The 11,017-nt window shown below is 43.1% G+C and overlaps 2 protein-coding genes across 2 annotated transcripts in view; both read right to left on the bottom strand.

Moving 5' to 3' along the window:
* Positions 1 to 2,379: 2,379 nt before the first annotated feature.
* Positions 2,380 to 6,694, bottom strand: LOC137293426 (endoglucanase-like). The gene is made up of 3 exons (XM_067823957.1): positions 6,599 to 6,694; positions 3,899 to 4,147; positions 2,380 to 2,754 (listed from the first exon to the last, which is right to left on the bottom strand). Exons 1-3 carry the CDS (start codon positions 6,633 to 6,635, stop codon positions 2,456 to 2,458), a joined length of 585 nt encoding a protein of 194 aa, XP_067680058.1. The 5' UTR covers positions 6,636 to 6,694; the 3' UTR covers positions 2,380 to 2,455.
* The window catches only part of LOC137293422 (alpha-actinin, sarcomeric-like), a 63,807-nt gene continuing 55,340 nt past the window's right edge, over positions 2,551 to 11,017 (bottom strand). Inside the window, exon 24 of the transcript XR_010957481.1 lies at positions 2,551 to 2,561. The gene's annotated coding sequence lies outside the window, so the exon portion shown is untranslated. The remainder of the gene's footprint in view (positions 2,562 to 11,017) is intronic.

Here is an 11,017-nt window from a genome sequence, read left to right on the forward strand (position 1 = left end):
GATCGGGTGGTCAGGCTCACTGACTTGGTTGACACATGTCATCGGTTCCCAGTTGTGCAGATCGATGCTCATACTGTTGATTACTGGATTGTCTGGTCCAGAGTCGGTTATTTGCAGACTGCCGCCATATAGCTGGAATATTGCTGAGTGCGACGTAAAACTCTTTCAGTCGCTCACTATAAGTGTGGGTTTACCCAACTTTTAGCAATATTCTAACGGTATAACGGCGGGGAAATCAGACATGGGTTTTGTACCCATACGAGGGTCCTTAACAACAACGCTACGCCACCGCCAGCGTCTTATAAGTGCCTCCGCACAGGCTTAGAAATTGTTATAGGGCGGAAGTAAATCCGATTTTATGTCGCTTTGAACATCATTTCAGCTAAATGTTAGATGAAGCCGGAAGACCAAATGATTCTCAACTCGGGTGCAGGCAAATCAATTAAGGATCAGAATCCAGGCAAATGTGCAGCTGAAATTCAAATTAACAGAATTCCCAGCACTGATCCACAATGCTTTCCATCATGCCCAACTAATGTTTAATGGATCCAGGCATACCAGTCGCTTGAGTGAGTGAGTTTAATTTTACGCCGCTTTTGGCCATATTTCAGCAATATCCCATTGTCTTCCCACAGAGGTTACTCAAGTCATATCTTCCCACGTAAGCTCCGTTTTAATGTGGACATATTTCACGATTCTCATAAAATCCTCTGACGGACAAACGTGGCAACACGAATTAGCTCCCTTCTTTCTGTCCTCTTGGAACACATATTATGTCGATGCAGTATGGCGGCCGCCATGGAGTAAGTTGATTATTATACGAAGGACAGATTCGGTATTTTATGCTTAACTGAAAAACAGAAACCAGCAATGAAAAGTGGGGCCACAAATATCCCTCCTGTCCCGATGACCTATGTTGACGTGACACATAAGACATTTAATGGCTAGCTTGTTCGTTGTCAACGAGGCCGACGGAGAAGCCATTGATCTGCCGTTACATGACTGAGTTCTGTCCAGAAGAAATGCACAGGAGCATTCTTAACTATTCGTGTCATTCCGACTGGCTGGATGGCGTCTCACACCCCTCTCGTGGCCATGGGTACGACTGGGTCCTGTCTAAGCGCAAACGGGCATGGAGATGAAAATAGTCTAGTACTATTATCAAGCAATTTGCAAACATGGCTCTTAGAATATCCTACATGCCATGGGCAAAACAGCAATACGGTCATTCCCTTTGCCAATATGTTTCATTGTTGAAAGTTTATCATCCTTTAGCTTATGTTTAAATTGCGCTTGGTATAGTTTTGCGAGGTTTCAAAGTTCAACGTTTCCTCCATTTTCAAGTTTAAAAATGCATTTTACTGTGCGCGATTTGACTGGTTTTCCACGATTCTTGGCAATAATGGTGACTTGAGCAACCTATGTGGGAAGAGAATGGCAATATCCCGGCGCGTACACCAGAACACCAACTTCACACATCTTACCCTTGTGGGGACTCGACGTGAGGAACGGTGGCTACCCCACCGCCCCACAACCCGATGATGCTCATGGTATCTTAGCTGACAATTCCGCCAAGGTGTTTGTTGGTCCAAACTTATTTACCTCCAGGCTGTTGTATCATGATAATACTTTGTGTGAAAGGCATTTTTTGTAATCTACACACTAATCTGACCATATCTTTGCATTTAGGCAGCAAGGAGGACCCATTCTTGTCATACGCTGCAATTTGACAGTACCACGTTGCGCCCCATAAGCCAGACAGTCATGAATTCGAATCCCGGTTCGCGTCGCTGATAGTTCTGGTTTTGTCAGCCCCATTCCTGTGCTCGTAGGTTTCACTTGAAATGTAAACATAAAAAGAATGAAAAACATTGAGGTCATGAGAGGCGGTGGGGTAGCCTAATGATTAAAGCGTTCGCTCGTCATGATGAAGACCCGGGTTCCATTCCCCACATGGGAACAATATGCGAAATCCATTTCTGGTGTCCCCGGTCGTGATGTTCCTTGAATATTGCTGAAAGAGGTGTAAATCCCAACTCACTCACTCACTCACTCACTCACTCACTCACTCACTCCTACATCATGTTCAGACACCGTTCAGTAGTAGGGATGGTGGAAACCTCTCCCATGCACTGACTCACACTCTCCAGTCACGTCAAGCAGGATCGAAATATGCCAGCACTGTATTTCTAATGAGTGATTGATTTTAGCAATTTTCCACCCATATCACGTCAGGGGACACCAGAAATGGGCTTCACACATTGTAGCCATGTGGGTACTCGAGTGGGTTTTCGACATGACGAGCGAACACTTTCATCACTGTGCCCACTTTATTCCTAAGACCCTCAACCGATATAAAAGCGTTCGTAACAAAAAACATTTTCAGCTTTTGGTTGTACCAACTTTATTCCATATTTCCCTAAAAGCAGAACCGAATGACATCCGTAGTTTCATTTTATTTCGAACATTCACAGGTATGCCACATCTGTTCTGTTGGCGTATTGCTGCCATGGCAACTGGACCACTCCCAGGTAACTTCCGGGTTGTCCCAGCCCAGCTTACTGATTTGATTGCCATAGTTCTCCAGGTCAAAATGCACTTCATAACCGTGAGTGTTGGTCTGCTTGCTTCCTGGGCCTCCCTTCTGGGCACACCATTCCAAATTGGGGGCCTCGTCGGGGCAGTCATTGGTAATCATAAACACGTGACTCTGACCAGCACGGGCACCGGTACCAGCGCCAGGGATGGAACCGCCTGTGTTAAAGAATAAAATATCAGCATGGAGTATCCCAATTCATGAGTGAGTGGGTTTATTTTATCGATTGCGTCTTTATGGTGGCGGTAAGTAAATAGTCGAGTCTGCACCAAACTGATCAACAGTGTGATATGGGAAAAGATGACATGTCACAGCCAGGTCATCGAGCCTGACCCCTCGATTTCGATAGAAGCCTTTTACAACAAGCATGGGTTACTGAAGAACTTTGTTTTTATTTTACACTGATAATTTGAAATGATATATGTTGAGAAAATATAATGCAAAGAAGACCAAATGAAAATAAACGAGCGACAAGCTGCCAAACATAGGTGAAAGTATCATGTACATAGATGGACTAAGTGAGTATATTTTTGTCTCAAGGAGACCGGTGACAAACTAGGTACAGTTGGTCCGGTCTAGTAAAGTCTTATTCTTTCTCTTCCCACAGATGTTACTCCTGTCATATCTTCCTGCGTAACCTCTGTTCTAATACGGCCCTTTCATGGTGCGAGTGTTCAAGACTCGCGATTGGAGGCGTTCAGATTTAGTTGTGCAATCAGAGACGTTGTTTCAAGAGTGATCATTCACAAGATCTCGGTGATTTCCGAATGCATCTGGAAAACTTGCCACTACCAGTTTTTGTTTCTACATCCACATCATGGCGGTTGATCCCTGCACTCTCTATTGCCAGTTTCTGATTTTCAGTTAAACGTGAATTACCGAATCTTTCCTTCGCACTTTGATGAACCAACTCCATGGGGGCCGCCATATTGGAGCTAAGTCTACTTAACGCGTGTTCTGACTGGATAGTAACAAGGGAGATAATTCCTGTTGCGATTTTTTGCCGCAAGGGGATTTCTGGATGACCGGGAAATATGGCCGTATAAGAACAGAGGTTATGTAGGAAGATATGACAGGAGAAATCTCTGTGGGAAGAGAATGAGTCTTATTAGGACGTCGTGCAATTTGGTTCCTGAATATACGCCTGTCACCGGAAATCTGGTACCGGAAGTAAGCTTGGACCCCGTCTCGCATATCGCGCAGAGGACGCCAGGAACCACCGGACGTACCGGAAGTAGCGCCTCGCGAAACTTACAAGCCCCTCTACACAAACATCTCTCGGCCCAAACTCCGTGTACTCACCAGTTGTCGTCAGCTTGACGCACTTGCCGCAGCTGTCACCGCACCACTTCGTTCCAGACTTGCTGAACAATTTCTGATTAGCTGCTGCCACATATTGGTTGTTGTTCCATGGGAAAGGTGTGTCATTGTGTCCACACCCACACGCGCCCTTGTGGCCGTCGTTATAACGGGTGGTGGATGCACAGTGCTTGCCGTTATACATCCTGATGCCATTGTGCATTTGACACTTCTGGTTCGCCCAGGCCGAGGCTGTTAAAAAAACAGAAATGGTCTACACAACAAAGAAATCCTTTTCATTACGCGCACAGTAAACTATGTTTCTAATCATGCGAAAAACAAACTGATGAATACAATGAACTATTTTAGGGCGATATATGCCGGCGGTCTGTAACTAATAAATAAATAATCAAGTTTGGACCAGTCATCAACAGCACAAGCATTGATATATGCAATTGGAACACGGGCATAATGTAGTCACCACTTACGCCAAGCATGAGTTACTGAAGATCAATTCTAACCCAGATTTGCACTCAGTGAGTTTAGTTTAACGTAACGGTTGCAATATTCCGGCTGCATCGCGGCGGTCTGCAACCAGTCGAGTCCGGACTAGACAATCCAGTGATCAACAGCATCGATCTATGAAGTTGGAATACGAAGAGAGGCCCGACCACCCGGTTGCTGAAGACCATTTCCAACCCATCTTTACGGGTAACAGCAGTTACTATAGATTTCAGTCGCAACGTGTAAATGAAACTATCTTAACTGTTTTTTAGTTTCTCTATATATTACCAGACATATTAGCAAACAAAAATATGTTATAATGAAAGAATGCCTGGATCGTTGTTGCCGCGGTTTTACATCTACACCCTAGCAACCTGTAAATAATCGTCCAGCAATATTCCATCGATTTACGGAAGAGAACACCAGTAATGGGTTTCAGGCATAGGACCCGTATATGGAGTCGAACCCAGGTCATCGGCGTAAATAGCGAATGCTTTAACCATTAGGGTACCACACCTCCCCAGCAATCGTGTCAAGTACATTCAACTGCGTCATTTACCATTATCTCAGGGTCGACAATCGTTGGGGGTTAGGAATTTGACACAGTTTTTGCATATTTTCTTTCTGAGATAAAATACCTTGTGATATGCTGCCTCAGACACATAGCTGGCGTGTCTTAACGGAGAAGCCGAAACAATGTATTTTGAACCCCAATGTAGCTGAATGATTGGGTACGATATCTACCCTGTGTATGGTTCTTCTTTTTCAGTACAACATCTGTACCAGTCAGTAGCCTACCTCTCATTAGGCACTTTAGCCATTTGCCTGTACTTATTTGTCTCGGCAATTTACCACTATGCCCGTGACTTCAGCATCAAAGCTAGGTTGTAACGGTAGTATGGCTGACTAGCCACTGTGAGAAAGCGGACCCAGCAAAAGATTGTAAAAATATCGGGCTTAGCCGTAGATGCATCCAGGGCATACTGGAGATATATCGGAACGTATTTCCTGGAGATATATCGGAACGTACTTCCTGGAGATATATCGGAACGTATTTCCTGGAGATACCGAGGATGCCATAGGTGATGTTCGTATGTTATCATTTGCACTTATCCATGTCCACAGCGACATGCCACTAAGACCCGTGAAGGTCCCGGGGTAGAACGGGCCTTCAGCAACCTATGTTTGCGAAAAAAAAAAAAAAAGCGACTAGATTTGTCGTAAGAGGCGACTAACGGGACTGGGTGGTCAGGCTCGATGACTTGGTTGACACAGGTCATCGGTTCCCAATTGCGCAGATCGATTCTCATGTTATTGATCACTGGAATGTATCGAGTATTTACAGACCGCAGCCATATAGCTGGGATATTGCTGTGGCGTAAAACTAAACTGAGTCACTCACTCACTGACATGCCACTAAACAAACATTATATTGTCATTGGGCGATGTGCTGCTCGGAAGATGAAGACTTTATAATGTACCGACAGCAATACAGTTTACTCAAAGAATACACTGTCAGACTTCTGTTGTTACTGATCCACATAACTGTCATGTGTTCAAATTATGATTATATATAAAGTAATCAGAAGCTAGCATTCAAGCATTCTAGCATTCAAAATGTATTCTCAACACTACATGCAACAATTGGCTTCAGCCGCTAAAATCAGCACTTGTCTACAGATTTTTCCATATGCACATAAATATATCAAATGTATGCTGACTGATGTTAACACCAACATATCCCCCTCGCCCAACACACCCCCCACCCCCCACCCCCACCCCACACATATACCTCATACCTCACCTAAACCCAAACTAGCAAAATTATATCAATTTATAATTATGCACTGATCCAAGACGCTAGAGAAAACGAATATGATATTTGGACCTAATATGTAAAAGGTGTACTTGATAAATGTGGTCTATCTAATATATTTTATAACCCCGTAGATGCTTCCTGCTAATGGTTAACTTCTCAGGTGGATTCAATCCTCAAAGATCAATTTTGTCAAAGTTTGAAAGCTCAAATAGAAAACAGCCCTTTAGGTTTTTATTACAAATACATTAAAAATCTCCCGATTTTAGAAAATTATCTTCTCATGCCCGCTTATATACCTATACATCTATAGATATACATCTACCAATTTTAAAATACTTATGTTAACACCAACACACCCCATAAGAGTTGTAGGCACTTACCGGCGAACAACAAAAGAATACTGATCGTTGTCTTCATGATGCTACAAATGACTGTCGTTTGTACAAAACGTCTACTTATGTGACTGGAAGATTCTAATCTACAGCGTGTTCAGCCTGACCTGAGCTACTCTAAATATGCATAACCCGGTAGGTCAATTGACACAAGCAGCAGGTGGAATATTAAATGTTTAGCAGCGAACAGCGACCTTGTCTCGGCTGTTGACAATAAAGTGGCATGGGTGCACCCCTTCACAATAATGGACCCAACCAGTTGTGACAGGCATCATGCTTGATGTTTTATTGAATGGTTGCCTTGAACGTCTGAGACCTAGGCACCAGTGGTCTGTTCAAAAATAGATGTGCCATATTTGGATTTCTGAGTCTTGATAGGAACCATGGTACATGCACATCGATGAGATTTTCACCGAATTCCTCTCACGAAGTTCTCAACAAAGTGGACAATGTCAGCACTCCCTCTCCTTGACAGTCACAACAGGCACGTGACAACTGACTCAGCTACCGAGTAAAGATCAAGATTAAAATTGGTCTGCAGTCACCGATGCTTGTACAAGGCGACTAACGGGATCGGGTTTGCAGGTTCATTTGACTTGGTTGAGACATTCATCGTATCTCATTGCGAAGATATGCTCATGACACCAATAACTGGTCTCTCTGGTATTCACAGACGCAGTTAATGATAATAACAGCACACGACTCTTTCCTTCGTGCATGGATTCTGAAGTCTCTTCACTGTACTGACCTCGATGAGCGACTACCTGATTTACTCAAGTCTTTAATGAATGGCTGGTCGACTCAACTTGAAGTGTACTCGCAAGGACAGATTTCGGAATCTATTCCAATCAGAAGGGGAATATTTCAGGGGGGTTCATTCAGTCCTTTGCTTTTTTGTCTGTCTTTAAACTTGAATCCTTTGAGTTTTCTGCTCAATAGGGAGGATTGTTACCAGCCGGACCCCCTCAGCACAGATCCCCAACACCGCTTACTGATCTCATTTGCATTGATGACATCTAGCTCCTTGCCAAAGGAGATACCATTTTGAAAGAAAAGGTTCTCCTTGTCGAGTCCTTTTCTAATGATATTGGCATGGTATTTTGACTCGACATGATGGATCAGTCAAGTTACTATGGGGAGGAGTTATTGAGCATCTTGTAGAAGGTCAGGCCTACACCTATCTTGGAATGCAAGTTCTACCCAACTCTAGAATGCCCAGATTTAAGCATAACTTCGCCTCGAATATATATCTTGCTTAAAGAATATCTCGAGCTCAGAGATAAATGCTCGAAACAAGGTCAAAGCCACCAATACTTTTGCTGTGCCAGTCCTCTCCTATTCGTTTGGAGTGGTTGATTGGACAAAACAAGATACCCAGAGTCTTGACCATGTGACCAGAAGTATCATGTCTGATAATAGAGCCCGCCACCCTCGTTCCCCTCTTAATCCTTTATATATGCCAATCAATTCTGGAGACCGGGGTTTCATTAATGTGGAGGCTCTTCATGGTAGAATTTTATTGTATACATTTGCACATATTTCTCGGATGATCATCTGGCGATGCATGTCAAGATTAATGATGAAAGCAAGGAATTCCACAGCTATTGAAATTTTAACCAATCTGAAATTTGAGGTTGACTTGTTGGTGGCGATGTACTGCTTGACGGTACAGCGATGTTAGTAAACCAGGAGAACTTTTTCACCAAGTCTGCCCAGAGTCTGTCATTTGTTGAGGAGCCTTCTGAGAAATCATTGCATCGTGTGTGCATGCAGTTTGTGGAACAGAATAGCAATCCAGCTGATTGCTTCGCCTGGATAAAGTCGGCTTGTCTCAGATGTGAAGCTGAGGGTTTCCCTGTTACTGCTCAGGACCAGTCACTCCCCACTCGCCAGAATGTGAATTTTAATCAAAGTCGTAATATTAATTTGAAATGTCGACTGTGTAGTGAATTTACAGAGACTGTCCAACACTTTCATAGTCGATGCCCTTCCTTGGGACAAACAGCCTATGTTAAAAGACAAGATGGCATGGCTCGCTGTCTGTGGCCTTGACTCTGAGGCCCATCCATGGTTCCACCCTGAACATGTCGAGGGCGTCATGGAAAATGATGCTTTCATTTACAGCCTGAGGAGAATTCGAGACAACAAACCTGGTCTTGTCCCTTTTGATAAAGCCAATGAATTTATATCACTGAATTTTCTGTCCCTTTTGACAGCTCCATAATTGGCAAGATTCGGGAAATGCATGTTAAATATGCGGACCTCGCCTTTGAAATGTCCCGCTTGCATCCCAAGCAGTACTTTAATTTGCCATTTGGCCATTTGGGGCTGCAGGCTTTAAATTCTACAGGCCCTGAATGAAGTCGCAGGTCCATTTTGTTGAAGTTAAACCAATGAAAACTACACTGTTCACAATTTCACACCGTTTCTACAAAATCAAATAGCGAATCCTATGGCGCAGAGAGACGTTTTCATTTGTGAAAGACTGGTGAAAGACAAGTACCAGGAAGTGAAACTGAAGTTGTTGTAACATTAAGGACCATGAATGATTCCCTAACGTTAATAAAGAAAAAATAACGAAAGATCCCAGTTAGAAAAAAGACAGATACTTAACTGAAGGCCACAAGGACCTGCAAATCTTTGTAACTGCCAGACCAGTACAATAACTACCAGCACGGAGCCTCTGGGCCGGCGATTATTTCGTAGGCTGATCCCAAGTACTCTGTCATCAGGCTCCCCATTTTCTCGGCGCCTTTGGTTTGGTACCTCTCTTGACACAGATCAGTGCCTGGGTTCTCCATCGGGACACTCTGGGTAATGCAGATGGCTGCAGTGTTGGGGAGTCATCATATTCTCTGGAGGGTGGGTGTGACTAGACAGCGTCCCATTCGCTGTATTTCAGTGCATGCCTACGGTGCATGTGAAGAAACCTGGAAAACAATACAGGAACACTTGTACGTCATGCGTTCCCTTATTTGTTTACATCGGGTACTGCTACACTTTAACGTACTGATAGAGCAACCATTTATAAAGTACAACCCATGAAGTCGTAAAAGGCGACTAGTGGGATCGGGTAGACAGACTCACTGACTTGGTGAACACATGCAGTCGTATCCCAGGTACACAGGTCGATGCTCACACTGTTGATCACTGGGTTTTTGTGACTATTTACAGGTCGCCGCCAAGTAGCTGGAATATTGCAGAGAGCAACATTAAACAACATACTAAACTGAACAAAAGTCATCTGGTGCATTTAAACTACGCAGGTCTCATTTGATAAAGGAGATGCATATTTTATTTGTGAAAGAAATCTGATCTGTTCGTGTCAGGATATACTAGTATGTAGGCCAGGATCAGTAGATATCATGTTCTGAGATATGAAACGTGATTCTATGTTTAGACCTTGTGACATTTGTTAGATAATATTAGGAATAACAAAAACACCCATAACATTGTCCACTAACTGACTGCATGATTAACACAGTTTCAAAACAATTGTTACTGAGTGAAAATTGTTGTACACCTGCTACTTTACCAGAAACGTCATCCATCTTGAAACTTTAAATTAATTAAATTACTTTCTAATTACACACCTGTGTCACCTCATTATAACAACTCGTTGCAATGCACATGGTCTAATTTTGGATCAAAAGGGAGATTGGGGTCTCCTCATCACGGTGACGTAGGACGTTCTAGAAGGTATGACGTCAATTAGAAGGTAGGCAATATAAGTCCCCTTCAAACAGTCCCCACGTTATTTACATCTCAGTTGTGACAGAGAACGTATGTATCTGATGCTCTTGGCTCTGCTGGTGCTGGTATTTGTTTCTGTCGAAGACAGAAAATGGATATGACTAGTATCAAAGAAAAGGATTTCATCAACATCTTAAAGAAGGGACAAAGAGAAGGGGAGTTGCACTCTGACACTGCCTCACATATGCTATTGATTGTCCACGTTTGTGATGACGACTGTTCTAGTTCCAATTTAGAAGACCTTTCGATATACCTGACATGTGCAAGGTAACTATTTTAAGAAATCCATCCATTCTAAAACAAATTGGTCTTATTTCATTTCTCGTATGTATGCCCAGTTTTTCACTCGTCAGGCTAGAGATGTCTACAGATTTGAAATAGAACATGCAAAAAAGTCTTCTGTTATTTATGTGACTTGAATTATTTTATATTTGGTTTCGGGATTTACTGTGGGACCGTCGATTTGCCCTGAAAAATGTGATGAAGAAGACGTCTGTGCCACAGGTCAAGTGAACATATTGCGTTTTACCACTAAAGGTGATCGGAATGAAGGCCAAAATGCATGTGAATGTGGGAGCAAGGAGCAAGATTATGATCAATCGAAACACAGTACTGCTTATGCTACAAAAGGTGAAACAGTGCACATGATTTGGC

The sequence above is a fragment of the Haliotis asinina genome, chromosome 8 (assembly GCF_037392515.1).
Source record: "Haliotis asinina isolate JCU_RB_2024 chromosome 8, JCU_Hal_asi_v2, whole genome shotgun sequence".
Lineage (NCBI taxonomy): Eukaryota > Metazoa > Mollusca > Gastropoda > Lepetellida > Haliotidae > Haliotis > Haliotis asinina.